The sequence below is a fragment of the Pyxicephalus adspersus genome, chromosome 4 (assembly GCF_032062135.1).
Source record: "Pyxicephalus adspersus chromosome 4, UCB_Pads_2.0, whole genome shotgun sequence".
Taxonomy (NCBI): Eukaryota; Metazoa; Chordata; class Amphibia; order Anura; family Pyxicephalidae; genus Pyxicephalus; species Pyxicephalus adspersus.
This window is the reverse complement of record NC_092861.1, coordinates 143,786,498-143,803,388: the sequence shown is the minus strand read 5'-3', so window position 1 is coordinate 143,803,388 and position 16,891 is coordinate 143,786,498. Positions and strand designations below refer to the sequence as shown.

The 16,891-nt window shown below is 38.7% G+C and overlaps 1 protein-coding gene across 5 annotated transcripts in view; it reads left to right on the top strand.

Moving 5' to 3' along the window:
• The window catches only part of ESRRG (estrogen related receptor gamma), a 371,154-nt gene that overhangs the window by 307,127 nt on the left and 47,136 nt on the right, over nucleotides 1–16,891 (top strand). For all 5 annotated transcript variants that reach the window (XM_072409871.1, XM_072409873.1, XM_072409868.1 and 2 more), the window contains one exon: nucleotides 16,546–16,656. In XM_072409871.1, the coding sequence (XP_072265972.1) occupies nucleotides 16,546–16,656 (111 nt within the window). The remainder of the gene's footprint in view (nucleotides 1–16,545; nucleotides 16,657–16,891) is intronic.

The window sequence follows — 16,891 nt, the reverse complement described above, 5'->3', positions numbered from 1 at the left end:
CTTAACAATAATTGCTTTAAGACTAATATTTATAATATTTAATAAGCAACAATATGACTGTTTTTTCTTTAAATCTTTCTCTTTCTATTACTCAATGAAACATTTTCTCTCCAATAAAAAATCCTGGTACTATAGAAGCCACATCCAGCATTAGTGTTTTGTGTGACAATCAGAATGTATTAATTGAGTTCCAGTGCTGAGTCTCTGACAGAAGTGACACCAACTTCTGAACTGTGTGTTGGGTAGAACAATAGACCCACCTCTCTGTTTAATTGAAACAGTAAAAAACTGTGTCTTGGAGATATGTGCAAGAGTCACCGAGAACAGTAATTGATTTGCCTCATTTAATTTTTAATGCAATTAACAATAAAGCGGCGCATCTCGCCCTAAAGAGCTGCAAAATAACAATGAAAATGCAGACAAAGCGCACAATGGCGGCGACATAAATTAGCATGGCACCTTAAACGTCGTCCGCATTAAACACATTGTTTAAAATTAACTTATTACGCCACAAACAAAGGGCCGGTGGCCATGATCTATTCCATTTTAAATTGTACGCTCGGTTTCCTATAAAAGAACCTCATCTGCTTCAGTCAGTCTAAAACTACACACTACAGTGAATGATAGTTGACATAAATCGTCCTAATCTTTCCAGGAAATGGAAATTCATATCTAACTTGCTGCAGTACTCGTCCTAATGAAATGTCTCTAAGTCGGCTGCACCGCTGCCTCTCCCTGGGAAGAAAACTTGGTTTAAGCGCATTAAACAACTGAAAAATCAATGCTAATGTAAATAATAAAATAATAAAACACTCTGGTGTGCCTGGAGAGTAAAAAGACAAATAAAGTACAAAATGTAACGTGTCAGGGAGTATTGCCCCCTTTCACATTACAATCTGGTAAGTGATATGCCCCATAGTCCAATGCATCTTATATAAATCTTATATTTTATTTCATTCTGTAGATGCAGTGGCTGCATTAGTTTACTTTTTCTGGGTTTATGCTTTTTGCCTGCTGACCTTGCCAGTAATGCCTCCTGTTCTAGTGGGGGGAGCAGCATTGTCCCTAGTGGTGGTCAGACAACTTCAACTTGGGTCTATGCTATCCTGATCTTGGATTGGGACTTGGAGCTATTTGCAAAGTACAGTAGGGCTATCTGGCCACCAAACAGTGGAAACAGTCATTGTCTAGTGGCCAGGTTGGCTGAGAAGTCAATGACAGGTATAGTAAGGCTCTTTAAACTGGTTCTGACTCAGAATTTCGAAATCTAGACTGATTTTTCAAGTGACCCCACTGAATCTGATCAGAGTCAGAATTTTCTTGTTTTAAAAACCTCTGGTCGTCATTCTAGGAAGTAAACTTTAGGAGCGGACATAGAGACGTGGAAAGTGTGCTGCTGCATGTGAGCTCTGGATCCTCAGGGGCCCAAAAGTTGCCCCAAGTCAGTTTAGCAAGGGAGCTGGTACAAGTTCCTTCTGCACAGGGGCCCACTGTTGGCTGTGATGGCCTCTTAACAAGACTACAAAATAACCCTTGATACATTTTTTTCTATAAACTATCATATGCTGTAGTCCAGTGGAGAAAACTAAGAACAATGCAAACTGATAACAGTCATTTTATATTCAAGCAAGGCTCTAGTAGTGTAGCACACCAGACAAACGCTCTGCCCTGTGTTCTGCATTACTGGAACTTGTTCTCATCTTTCAGAGACTCCATGTTAGTCATTGAGCTCACCGTTTACAAAGAACCAGAAGCTTTAGAAGTGAAATTGTTAGGTTGTGAAGAATACTTTGAATCCACCAATTGCTTTACATGCTGTTTTTTCTCTAAAAACAACTCAATTTGGGTCAAAATGTTGCATTGTTGAGTGTTTTTTTTGGGACAGCAATACAGTAATTGGGTCAGCAATATATTTTTTACTCTTAGGCTTGAACAGTTATAGAAATTATTTTAAATTGTTGGCACCTATGCTTGTCTAACAAGACAATCTCAGTCTTGCTCTTTTGTTGAAGGTCTAAACCAGACTCAGCACTCTTTTTAGAAAAAGCACCAGCCCATTATTCTCTTACCAAAATCAAGATTCCTGCGCTTGATTTTTTTGCCATCTCCTGACATGAGCGTAAAATATTTACAATCCAAATGCGTACTGTGGCTTTTCTCCCCCCCACCACTTCTTATGTTTTTATGTAAGGCTCATCGCATCCGCTGCTCTTCTCCAACACATACTTTGACATGTCATGGATCTCACTGGATAAATTATGCCTTGCGCTTCTTCAGGAATTTTCAAAGTCTTCACCCAATGTTAAGTGCAACACTTATCCCTCAGAATCCAAATACATTCAGTTCAGAGTTAAACTTGCTAATGGCTTGGCCGACTGCCAAACGCGACGTGTGAGAAACAATGCATTTCCCTTTGTATAGTCCGGAGGCTGATTTCCGCAAGACGTTTCAATACTGCCGCTCACAACGGCTTGCTGTGAGCATTACTAATATCTCATTATTGTGATTCATTCTGTAATTTTGTTTAGATAAATACCGTAATGGGAGGTAAAAAGGATTGCTCTCCTTTGTAAAGGTATGAAGAGATACAGCAGAACCCTTTTTTGCATGAATGTAGTTTCTATAGGCCCTGATATGAAATGATTTATGTTTAAAAAAAATTGGATTAGAGAGTTCATAGAATTGTGGTGGATGTTTAAGGTCATCTGTATTCCTTTGGTGATGAGTTTACAGTGAAGTGCTTCTTGTAGAAAACATATCTGGGACATCAGAATAGGCAATGATTTGGCTTATTCTGGTTTCATCAGGTCATCTCGACCCAAGGAAGCCCAGCCTGTTGTAATGTGGGGTCCATTTTACGAGAGATAACAGAAAGTGTAAACATCTCAAGCCTGTATTTGAAGGGTCTGTAGAAGTCCTTGTAAAAGGAATGAAATGGTGCACAAGTAGGCTAACTGTCGTCTGCAGTGGCCAAATTGTGGAAATTCAGGTGAGCAAGATTCAGTTTGCACTGGACAAGTTTAGTAACTCACCGTAGGTTACACTTTCTTTGCTGGACAAGTTTAGTAAACCTTTGTGGGTGCACATAGTCTGCAATAGATTAACAGTGTAAGACCAGGTGTGCAAAACATAAGCAAAGCTCAGGTGGACAAAAACAAATTAGCACCAGTGGGCACAAACGTATCTTCACTGGTTAACCTGAGTATGTCTGGGTGGCTAAAAAGTAGTTATCACTAGGTAAACTGAGAAATCCACAATGGAAAAAATATAGTCTGTACTTAATGAACTAAAAATCCCCAGGCAGCAGCTTCTTTACTATAAAATGTACTAAATACCCACATTCTATGTATGAGTGAATACTGAAAAAAATTAGGTTATGGATATTTATAATTAAGCCATATAGGCACCAATGTGCTGCATTACACTGTTCACGCTTTGCCTAGGATTACCTAAACTCCACCCGATTACTCTTCATTGGAGATGTCTCATGTGATGTAATGATGAAAGCAGAAAAGGTCTGAATTATAGACCTTAATTATGGTTCACTGGAGCAGTTAATTACAGTTCAATATATCCCAGGTCTATGTGTGTGTTAGTGCCTCGGATTATAGACTGGCCTCTTACAGTGGAAAACAAGAGGATGTTAATCATTGAGCCATTGACGGTTAGTCTCTCAATTTGACTTCTGCAGCCAGTCACACACCATGTTTTCCTTGGATGAATCGCCAGTTAGAGATGTGCAAAACACATTCACCTCCTTTTCTCTTACATCGTTATTTTACTTATTTTATTCACTGATATTTTATTCTGATTTTTTATTCACTGATATAAGGTCTTTACTTAGGACATAGATTATTCCCATTAGATTCAGAAGGAATTTACAGTCTGATGTCCCTATGGATGAAATCTAAATAGACCTAACAGTATGTGTTTGAATGTATAGAATATAGAAAATAGATGAAGCCTGGTTTCATTTAAAAATGCATACAATCACAAAGTCAATCTCCAAAGTTAACAGTGTTCTCCCCAGCCCCGTTTAGCTGGGTGCACCATCTACCACTTTTCAGTAACCACCCGGTTGTTTTTGGGTGGTTAATAAAAAGTTAGGTCACAATAAAGGGGCCACCAGCCACCTACAGCTTCTTCCAAACCAAACTAAAAAAAAAAAAAGAAGAATACTGGTTAAGGTGGCCATTCATTGGTCAATGGGAGCATGACCAGGTAAATGAATAATATCTACTGTACATCATTCTTTTACATGGCATACCTACCATGCAACTATCAACCAGTCAACCTGGTTGCTACAACAGCTCCTTGCTGTTTAAAATAACAGGTAGAACTAAACTTCCACTACTTCTATTCCCACCGGCTTCCACCACTTCTGTTTCCACCAACAGGTTGCTTTTTCCATAACCAAGAACTCTGGATTTTAAGGATATTTGGATGCTTTTGCCTAAAGACTAGAGCTGACCATGTATGTTGGAAGCAGATCTCTCATAGTGGATATGGTCCACTCTATGATCTAATCTCTGTCAGCCACTGAGGACACCCATCCTACTTTGTAGTCAATGGATGGGTAAAGAGAACAGAAAGGGTTTGACCTGCTGAACAAAACTCGGAACCCTAATCCCTCTTTCCCTATCTAAGGAATTTGGGTTTTTTAGACCAATGGTCAATGACCATAACATATATAAGAACCTGTTCATAGAAATTTGGTAACTAAGAAGAAGGTGTATGGTTAGCTGAAATCCCTGCATTACCATATTGTTGGCTGATCAACTTTTTACAACGATACCTCCCTTTATTTGTCTTCATTTATGAATGATCTCAAGTGCCAGAAATGTTTCTATTGCAATGCATTTTCAAACAGTGAGACCCAAGATTTTGTTGTTTCACAAAGCACACCTGTACACTACTCAATTATTGCAGCGGACACGCTTTGAGGCTGTGAAAAATTGCAGGAATAGCTATCCTTATTGCAACAGTTGAAACTAACACATCTTACAAGAAAATATGGGTTAGTGCAGGAGCTTATTGAGTGCTAGTCACATGAAGACATGCTCTTTCATAATATCACAGGCTGTGCATCTTTCACGTGGGGATTCAGGGTGTATATATTGAACACTGAATTGGAAAACAACTACAACTGAATTACATTACAATGTAGTGATATATGAGCGGCTGAGCAGAGAATTCTTCCCCACAGGTTCAGAGGCTTGTAAAAAGAGAAGGCTCTAAGAAAGCAGCAAGTCAATTTACACAGCTGAAGAGGTCATTGAAGCACATATAGCAAGCTGATGGTATTTACTTCATGTATGTAACATGGAATGATAGAGACAGACTTTTACATGGATGCTGTAAACAATCAAAGCATATTTTTTTTTTCTTTTATGGAGGGCTCATAGTGTGGAAGGCAAAGGCCCAGTCTCCATAGCCTGTGGTCTCCCTGCAGCTGAACTTTTTCCCATTACTGACTGGTTGACCTAGAATATCTTGTTCCTCTGTGTGTAGTTGGACAAATTGGTAATGCGTGGAAATAGCCATCATAGGGACAGGGATTTGCTTCCTCTTACCCAGGCTACTAATCTTCAAGACTGAAAATCTAATGGATGGTAGGGAATTGATCAAGTGACAATAAGAAACTTATGGAAAGAACAGCTTTATAGAATTTATGAAGCAGGAGCAGAGAGATCCTTCATTGCAGGTCAGCTTTCTCTCCAGCAAGGAGAACAGGGAGTAATACAAGAATTTAATCACCAAATCATATTCCAAATCATATGCCACTAGTAGTCAGGGGCAGCAGCATCTTGGGATATCTCACCATGCAGATCTAGATGTCATTTGTCCTAGTCTTTATCCCTTAACCCAACCTCCCTGTGAACAATCTAAGCCAGTGTTTACTGTGAGCTGTGGATATAGTAACTATAGCAGGGGTTCCCTACCATATTTATTTCAAGGGGTTGCCCAATGTTAAAAAGGTTGAGAAACACTGATCTAAGCCATAAACTTGAAGCTGAAAACCAGGCAAACAGCTGAATGTACCCTTGAAATATATGTCAACCCATTAACTTGTCAATGAATTTGTAATTTTAATATGCCACTCTTGTGGTCCAGATACCCATGCCAGATAAAACAAATTAGAAAAATCAGGACCTGAAATTCATCTTGAACACTCATCCTTATAAAAGAAATAAATACAAAGATTCCATGACCTTTTTCATTCATATAGAATTTACCAATCCATTAAATTACAAATGTTTGTAGAAAAACATATCATCAACCAAAACACGCTGTAAAAGTAATCGCAAATGATTGAGCAAGATTGAAAAAAAAACAACAACAAAACAAACAATACTGCCACATAAATAAAAGGAACACAAAAACACAAAGGTTCAGATTAGATCATGGCAAGGTAAAAAAAAAAACCCTTCAGGATGTATTCTATAATAGCTGCTTTCCCCCGTAGTATTGTTCTGAATCTGATTAAAATACAATTTGATGGCATTTCATGGCAGGTATTGATATTGAAACAATCACGCAATTTCAGAAAGTAATTATAATGCAGAGTATTGCATTGACCTGAAACACGCCTGCGACGTATTAGCCTCTTTAGAACAATAAGGACGGGATAGCACGGGATGAATACGTGATCGATGCTTTATCTCTGGGGCTGATGGGAGATACGTGTACCGTGCTGGCTGACCACTCTCAGCTGCATGCATAGGGCACAGATAACTTGATTTAGGCAGTGCTATCAGTAATGTAATATCGCTAATAAACCTTCCATTAATCATAAAAACTATTAGCTTGGGAACAGATGCGCAAGGTGTAAGACGGATAGAATGTCACTTCTTTGGACTATGATGGCATTACAAAAGAAAATGAGGGTGGAATCATGGGGGGTTTCCCAGTAGCCGGGCCTCTCTCAGAGGCCTGAAAATGCATTGTTGCGCGGATTTAGTTACAGCAAAGCCGGTGTCGATTATCAGTGCGTTATATATTACACCATCATCACTTTTACAACATATGAGATGTCCTGCAGCCCGGGGATCCGGCTACACCCTGAGGAATTAAAATAGATTATGGCTTACCAATAAATAAGGCAACAACACTGGCATTTAATAAAATGAAGAAAGAAGCTGACATGATAGAAGGAGAGAGAAAGAAGGACTGATTTTTTTTACTGGTGTAGCAGAAAGCCTCCTGAATTTCCACTGTAAACAAGAAATCCCTAGAAATGGTAGCAACCCTACACCCTGCCCTGCAGCTTTTTGAAATACAAGATTTATTATGCTGGGAGGGGGTCTTTTTAAAAAAAATCCATGATATATTATCCTACAAATAGATAAGTAGCCCTTGAAAAAATAAAATAGCAAAATTTGATGCGATATTCAAGTGACATCCACAGCTGTCTTCTGCAGTAATTAATATCATCACTAGATGTCCTCAGTCCTCTGGGCTGGCCAACATCATCCCTGGCCTGTGATTGGACAGTGAAGGAGAAGCAGTATAGTGATGAACTCATCTCTCAGTCACTCCACTTTTTTCTATCTCTAAAGATAGATTTATTGTTCTTCCTCTCCTTACCCTAGACTGGGGCCTGCAAGACAGGAATTACAAGGCTGAGGCCAGGTCAGATTTGGGTACTTATACTGCCTGTATAGATAAATTTCATGATTTATTAGTTAATGCATGATTGAGTTATAAATTAATCTGCCTAATATTTAGTTTTAGCTAGTAATAATAGCCAACCAGATGTTTTGTAAGACTGTCAGCTGTGCTGTTTGAGTGCTCCCATCAAATCAGATTTAAACCCCCAGTGCTTGCATGCAGGAAGTTAGTGTACTGCCAGTGACCCCGTATGGGCACCTTTGGAGAACTCTAATCTCTAATATATTGTCTGAACCCCCTGACTTTAACACAGCTGTGTTGTTTGCTGGCACACAATGATATATCACAGATGGGTTTCACTGGTGTCTTGGAATTGCTCTTTAATCCATGTAAGTGAGCAGAGGAGCGAGAACATCCTAAGATTATTAACCCAACAGTTGTCAGCTAGACCAAACCCCCACTGTGATTGCACAGGTTTCACATACAGTACATAAGTATTCTGGAATAGATAGCTGTTCCCCGTCACTTCAAAAGAAATCTCCATTCTCTATGCTGTGCATGTAACTCGATATAAAGAGGATACAACATGTACGGTATATTTTTTAAAATCAGACAAACATTGCACGCAGGGTTGGATTTGTACTTTTTTTCTCCCATAGGCCTAGCTTGTGCTCGATGGGTGAATATGCAGTCATAATGATAGTGGAAGGTCAATGGCGGGAGCCATGATGGCTGTGGACAGAGTATCCCTATGCTAAACACTTTTATGCATTATAAGGATTAATATATGCATTATTATGATTATACTATAACCACAATAGCAGTACAATTGCCACCTTTAGTGACCATGGCACCCTAGACCATGGCCTAGGTGGTCTTGTAAAAAATCCAGCCTTGACTGCTGCTAAATTGATGATCTGATGCATCCCATTGGTCATTTCATGAATTCTAGATGAACGGTATCCAGAAGTTACACTTTTGGTTTTTAGGTGATTCTAAATTACAGTACATTTTCTATTTATTCTATATCTTATCTATCTGCTCCTAATGTCTGATTTCAGTATTGTCATAAGAATTATTCAAATTCTTTGTAAAATCTCTAAAGCACTGTAGATGTTAGGTTTGTTTGGCTAGTTTGCCCTGAAATATGTATCACAAACCAAATCAGAGTAACTGTTTGTTTCTTTAGGCTTCCCATTCTTAATCTCAGTTCTGTGAAATGACAAGATTCCCTCAAAAGTTGCTAGGGGTTCCTTCATCTATGGCCAATTGACTTACCATTCAATGGAGCCTAGTTCCCGGGGCCATTTGGTAGAGCCAGCCGCATGAGTCTTATGATGTTGGTAAGGGTGGCATTTTGATACTACAGGGGGTTTCTTTCTATTGCCCATCATTTATTTCACTTTAGCAAGGATTCTTTTACAAGACCTTAAAGTTATTTTAGAGATTAACCCCTCTGAGGTTATAAAATTAGGAACAACACAAGAACCCTTCATGTGTCCAGACACTATATTTTTTATTAGAGTAGAAAATGGCTCGAACCTCTGTGTGGTTTTTGGTCCAATTTTCTTTCCAATGGGGCCACAATATTAGTAAAAAAATGGATCCTACTGAGAAAAAAAAGGTTTGTCCAGGAATGTAAACTTGAATATTAAGTCACCTGCTAAATGGACATTGGAGAAGCATCCACATCAAATAATCTGCTTACTCTTGCTGCCTTTTCCATTCTTGCTCCCTCTTTTAAAGGTATTTCAGCCAATTGCTATAAAGACAGATTATGAAAAATACATTTCTATTTTTCAATACAGAATATATATACTTCTATATATGCATACTGTACACACATATACAGAATTTCTCTTATTCTAGAAAGAGTCCCAATCCCTGTCCATCATGTGTAGGACAACAGATCTCATACCCATGTTGACAGCAGGGAGACAGGCAGATCCCCCAACGATATGTTTAATATTTAAGTATTTGTTGAAGGCCAGGAAAATAAATGAGAAAAAGGCAATTTTCTTGCTGACATGTAAAATATCTTATCTATACTAGTGCTTTAAAAATTCATTCCCAGCATGCATCCCCACCCTCCCGTTGACATATAGAGGCCACATAGAATTACTATTTAGGAGAGCAGAACAAGGAGTAACATGCTTCCTAGAGCTGTCTTACATCTAGAAAAGGGGCTAGCATCTCGGAAGAGATTAACTGTATCAGAGAGATGTTCCCTGCTGACATATTTGGCTTCCTTCTGCATTTGTAGGATGAGTGTCCTCTTTATTAAACCGTCTTATGTTACCGAGCGTCTCGGGCTGCAGCAAGGCCCACTACTGATATCAATTTTCTGATGCCTCCTTGTTTAAGGCAAAGTCATGAGATTCCTCGGTCTTTACTACAGCGGTGTCATCGGCATCTGTATAATACGTATATGAATTCCTATTTTCCCTTGCAATCTAAATCCCTTTGATCTTCTTACAGGAAAAAAAAGATTACTTTTATAATAATGTGACAGTATAATGGGCAAACATACTTATTTATGTTACTGGATGATAGCGGATAGCCGGTTTGCTGTGGTTTTTTAGGGTCGATCGATTTATTTGAGTTGCATTCTGATGGTTTGTGCAACTACTGTAGGTGTGATTTGTGTTAACCCATTGTAGGTTGAAAATTGGTGATGGTTTGTTTTAAAGTAGACCACCTGATTTATGAAAGTGAATATTTGCATGGTGGGTGGCGCACTTTGCAACACTATGGTCATTGGTTCCAGTCTTAATGAAGAAATCAAGGACCTGATTTATTAAAGCTCTCTAAGGCCAGGATTGAAAACCTAAATTATTTTTAGATATCTCTTCCGGGTTTGTTGGATCACCCAGGTTCTTTCACAATAGTCTATCTTCTCAAGTCTTGGAGATCTTTATTAAATCAGGCTCATTGTTTTTGTTCTTCTATGATGTTTGTAGATTGGAATATATAAGCAATACTCCTATAATCAAAAAACTATGTTGTAGTGTCCAGTTTATTTAATTTGAAGTCTCCTAAGTGTTAAAAACCCAGAAGCTATCTTTATGGCAGCTGTCAATAAAGTTATACCAGAGGCAAACATGCAGCTCATATATCACAGGTTTTGTCAATGATGGTGACACATGTCAATAAAAGTTATTTAACCTTCTATGTACCTCTGATTCCCTGACTGGGACCTCCGATAGGTATGCAAGCTGATTAGTTTTCCTATGCTGGTTATCTAAAAGGCGGCTTGATGCCAATAGCAGCCATAAATATATTACAAAGATTTGTCAGTATGATTAAACTGAATGCTAATTGCAAACCAGCGCCCCTTTGTGTGATCCAATTAGGGAACTCTGTACCAGTTTGACCCCATGCCATGTCAATAGGCAGTGGCAGAGTTTTGTCAATTGCGTGTGTGCTCCTAAAAACTGATCATTAAATCAATTGCATTTATAGCTGATTGACGATATTTTCAACATTTTTTTCAGTTGATAATGAAGTACAAAGAAGTTGATGATAAATCAGTTATAGGCTCATACCTAAATTCCCAGATCCTTGGACTTGTGTGGTAAATAGGAAAGTCCTTATGGTTTTATTTCAGCAGGATATATATTTTTACCTTAGGTTTAATAAGAGGAATTGGCTCTATTACTCAAAGCTTACTTACACCATGCTGCCACAGTTCCCAGGTAACATTGCCCTTGTTTATCACAACTTTAAAGTCTGATATGTGTGAGTCTGCTCCAAATCTTTACACTAATGGACCTCTCATTGCTTCCAAATCCTCCAGCCATTTATATGAGAGCAACCTCTCATTCTTCATCCACCAAGTTGTCCTTTACTGGATTCCTTTGTTCTTCTAAAGCCTAACCATCTCGGGATTCCAATCTTGATTGTGGTTACCATTCCTGGTTATTTGTACAAGGTTCTTCATTTTTTTCTAATCTTCCATATCTTCATTTCCTTTACTAGACCAAAGACCCTTCCCAAAATTTCCTTTCCCATATATTAGGGTTTTTCTCTCTGTTACCCATCAGTCAAATACTCGGCATGTTCTATGCATATGAAAGGTATAGTGCAGCTTCTATGGGCAACATTTCTAAGCAGCTACTTCTGACACCAGACCATCCACATGAAATGCTTCTCTTCTCCCCAATGATTGTTGTATCACAAATCAAAAAGTCCTCTTCACTGGGGACACTAAGATTTCCCAACAGCCATGTCTGGTGTTTTCCCTAACATCTGCATTTGAAGGAGTAATAAAATGCTCACTCCCTGTCAGCATCACTTTATAGATAGCTCTTTAAAAATAATGAGCTATTGGATATTGTAACGCTCTGGGCTGTCTTGCTAGACTCATTTATTCTGATTCTGCCTTTGTCAGAATCATTGAGAGAAGACATTGAATTATAAGATGTCACTCGGAGAAAATGGCAGCCGGTGTGTGTGTGAATGTGATGTACATTTCTCACGTAAAACCCCGCCGCTCCTTCCTTCATTGTGCCGCGTGTGTTATTAATAATGCCTCCTATCAAGATATGATATTGGTGTATTATATTACCATGCTTTGTTATATTTTAAGTCCCTGTGGACACAGTATGGATGGGTAGGTTGAAAGGACATTACTGTGAAATATTACTAATTTTCAGAAATGAAAGAGAAAAATGAAGGGTTTGTTGATTAAAGTGAATCTGGGAAGGCAAAATAATGGCAGCTGCCATTACTGATAGGTGCAAGGTTCCATCCTGGTCCTTGAAGCATGTAGTAGGCCAGGGATTTTCTGAGTAGTAAAGTAACAATCTCAGGAACTTCACAATTTAATAGCATCAATCATGGCCCACCTTGTACTAGAATCCGAATTCTTATCTCGTATTGTAGTAGTATATAGTATATATATTTACCAATATGCCCAAGCATTTGATGTTGGATCAAGGACCAAAAAAATTACTACAGGAGTGGAGAATGTTCAATGAGAGTTAAATGAGGCTTCTTTCACTTAATTCATTTAATCATGTCGATGAATCTTTTTTTTTATCTTTTGCACATGCTTAGACCTTAGAACAAAACACCTGCACCATATTCACTAAGCTAAGTCAACATGCTTTAGTATATGGATCCATTGTTTCCCAGCTTCTGCATGGGCACAATCGTATCAACACCTCTAACTCAACAGCCAAATCCAGGAAAAAAAATTCTTAACAATACTAATGCTACATCAAAAATTTGAAACCATAAAAGCTGGGAATATGGAAAGAGGGCGGCATTTGATAGAGCCGGAATTTTTAGATTCCGGTGAGTTATCTTATAATGGCCATGATTTTTGTTGTAGTGATGGTAGACAAAAATATATAAATAAAACACACAGTGAGCAGGCAACAGTATTTTGTCAACTGAGCTCATGTAAACACTAGTATCACGGAAGGTGACTATAGACTGCGATTCATTGGTTAATGTCTTTTCAAGCTGCATCTTAAAAATAACATTTGGCTTGAGATGTCGGCACCATAGCACGTCCTCAGGAAACCTTAGCCAGGCATTAGTGCAGGGAAGCTTTGCTTACATTTAGAAGAAATAGATCTGTTATTAGATTACAATTATTGTTGGCATTATAAGTTGGCATAATGGACAAATAGATTTATTAAAAAGCACAAATTTCAAGTTTAACACCTATGTACACCTTGACAGTGTATGATTCAGGTTTACTTGGACCTTTTCCATTTCTTCAGGGATGTAAGGATGGCAGTACCATCTAGTGCTGCATCATCATTTCTGTCTTCTCTCTGTACTGATATGCAAACTTTGACTTTTTCAAAAGTCAGCAGTTAAACTCTCATTTAATTTCATACCACTCCCTCTGGGCACTGACCTATGAAGCACGAAGTGAAACCATGACTATTAGAAAAAGGTCAGAGGGGTCTTTGATGTACAGGTCTTCCTCATGCTGCAGTAGGGACAAGACGGAGGACCCCAATGGAGAACTAAAGATATGGTAGCTTAGTGGCTAGCACTTTTGTTTGGCACCACTAGAGTTCCAAGCTTTAATCTTTACCAGGACACTATCTGCTTGGAGTTTGTATGACCTACCAATATTTTGTGTAGGTGTTCTCTGGGCACTCTGGTTTTCTACCACATTCATTAAAAATGTCAGGTTGATTGAAGGTTGATTGTCTTCCATTGCATTGGTTTTAGACTGTTGGGGATACTATTACTAGTCTTTAGCAGGGACGTTGGATTGTGAGCTTTGAGAGACAGTTAGTGACATGACAATGGACACTGTAAGGAACTGTGTAATATGTTGGTGCTATATTAATAAAAAGTATTTAGAAAATGGGTCTATGGTGACAGACTGGAGCAGTTTTTCATTACAGAGTATACATAGGGGGAGTTGTTTATAAGCTGGGTAACTCATTTTTGGCAGCAGTTATTGTAAACATTGGCAAGGAAAATGATACTTCAAGTATTTCTTTTAATGGAATTATATTTCTAAAAAAAATGGTATTGTCTTGAGACATTAGCAGCAACCATTGTTCCCAGTGCCTGATGACAATGCATGTTTGCAGGAGTCGGTGGGATCCTAATGGACTGTCGCGCCCATATCGTACACGCTCTCAATGTTCTTATTTTTTCCTGAGCTTGGCACTTCTGCCCCTGATCCGCTGTAAATTGATTCAAATAGCTGCCAGACAAGTTACTTTATCTGATGTCAATGGGAGAGACTATAAAAAGATGCCACTTCGGTTCAACAAAATGAATTTGCATGGCAAGATTAAAAATAGACATTCAATGCGCAATTACAAGTAGCCTCAAATTAACCGCCGTCTTAATTTAGCAGCCGGGGCACTTCACAGCCATAGCGTCATCTGTTTGAAGATCCAGGGGAATATACACAGCAGATTCCTGGCTTTCTTTTGAGTCAGAGCCTAGAAGTGACACGGGCTGTCACGGGTGCTTATTACAAGCAGTGATTAGGTTACTGGATCAGCATGCCATTGGAAAGTAAATTTAGTGATGTGCGGTAACCCAAAGCAACAGAGACTAATGGAACATTATATTTGTTTGTTATGGATTAACCCCATTGCACAGTTGTTATATTTTAAAGCACTCCATCCACAAATTGGTATTTGGGTGGAAAGTTAAACCATCTACTAATTTTTCATAACACCTGGGGCCACCATTGGAATAGCCAGTATGCTTATGCTTCCAAGCCTGCACAGCTACTAAGGCAATCACAAGGTTGCCTAAGTGTTGCTGATAGGATAATGATTTGGGGTTTTTATGTGGAATCCCAAAGTGATTTGGAACACTTAGCACTCCAAATTGCTTGTAAACACAACCAGGACCTGGTCACATTTGAGCGCTCATGTTTAGGACATGGTATGGTGGTGAGCTCTCATTGCCAGAGCCTCTAAAGAACTAAAGGCCAGTGGGTGACCCACACCAGAAGACTGCACATAATATTAAAATATCACTTTTGATTGGAACACCAAGGCTAAAGCAAATATTTACTAAGGAGCAGATCAATTTGCCTTTACAGCTTTTGGCCAGTATTGGCATGTCAATGTTGACCATATAATATTAGTTCGATGGAGCAATTGGTTTAAGAATGGGAATGTCTAAAATTTTACTTGCAGTTCAGTGCAGACCTCCTAATTTAAAGTGATAGAGTCTCTTGATATTCTAACCCCTCTTTCATGCTTCCCCACTTATTTGTCCCCTGTAACTGCAGCCCTAAAATTTCCTGTGCTCCCAGGATAGGGAAGCAGATGCCCTCCTCTAAGTTTTGGTTTCTGGTCTATCAGCCAATTTAATAGGAAGAGTCATGGAGTCCTAAGTCCCAGGAACAAAATGTCCCAGGGACCCGTTGCCATGTTTTTTAGCCCTTCTACAAAAGGCTGGCTGCAGATTGAAATAGAAAAATCATTTTGAACGGCTTCCAATGACAATGTAGTTTGCGTAGCCGTGATATATGTTTTATAATTTGTTTAGCCAAAGAGGAGTTTTCCTTTAGGTGGCACAGGGTGTAAGTCTTCCTTCTAATGTCTGAAACATTTTCGGTTGCTCAGCATAAAACAGAGACTCGAGAGTCTCACCCGGTGATATTCATCACCGGCTCCTTTGCGCTCTTTATTCCAGGGACTCGATTTATGCACAGAACCCTAGAAGAAGCAAGATGCAAATAAAATGATTGATTAGAACAGATTTATATTATTTAAATTTGGGCCACAGTCCCATTACTATTTGATTAAACACACTGCTTTTGCACGCTATCCATCTTTTTTTTTTTTTTGCTCCTATGAAATCAGGCACAGAATAGGCGGGATGATGGCACCTGAATTATGCAGACTTCATTTTCTCCTCATTGCTATTAAAATGCTGGGCCGCTTTTTTCCCAGTTCTACTTTTCATCTAGTGATTTGCTACAAATAATCCCCTTTGGATCTTTCCCAGAAAAGCATCATTTTATGTCTGTTTCTATATTTGTATGTATTTTTTGGCTCTCACGGATTAGTAATTGATTTCTCTTGATCGTTGAGTTGCACTGCACAACCTAAATTGGGCTTTGTTCGCCTTTTCAACCTGCAACATGTGCTGGACATCCTTTATTTTCTCACTTATATTTAATGACTTTTCTGTAGGCAGTCATCACTCACTGAAATCAACCTAACATAGAAATACTTATGTGATTAGAATACCGATTGGTGACCAGACTCAACTAATGTGCAGTGGGGGTCAATGGTACAGCCCAGGGTCCATGTGAGTGCTTTGATTGCCATGCAAACTTATCTAAACCACAGAAGTGTAATAGTATTTATCATAGAACAACTTTTAGCTTTTTTAACATATATTCGAATTGGAAGAATAACTTGCATCAGAATGAAAATGCATTACGTTGATCCTAGCTAAACATTCTCAATCTTTTATTTCCAGGTGTACGTCTTGACAGAGTGCGTGGAGGCAGACAGAAGTACAAACGCAGGATAGATGCAGAAAACAGCCCGTATCTGAATCCTCAACTTGTCCAGCCAGCCAAAAAGCCATGTAAGTTATTTTCCTTTCTGTTTGCAACATTTCATGGCAAATCAGAATGTGTGAGGTGGAGTAAATTCCCTCAAAATCAGGGGTATGCAAAATTAGTTAGCAGATCTACTGTAGTGAGTTGTATTAGGAATGAGATAAGGTATATTTTTAGCAAAGACTCAATGGGTTACTAGGGTAGTCTATGTATTTCAATGCTAAATGTATTAAATTAAATATATTATATTCTATACGTAGT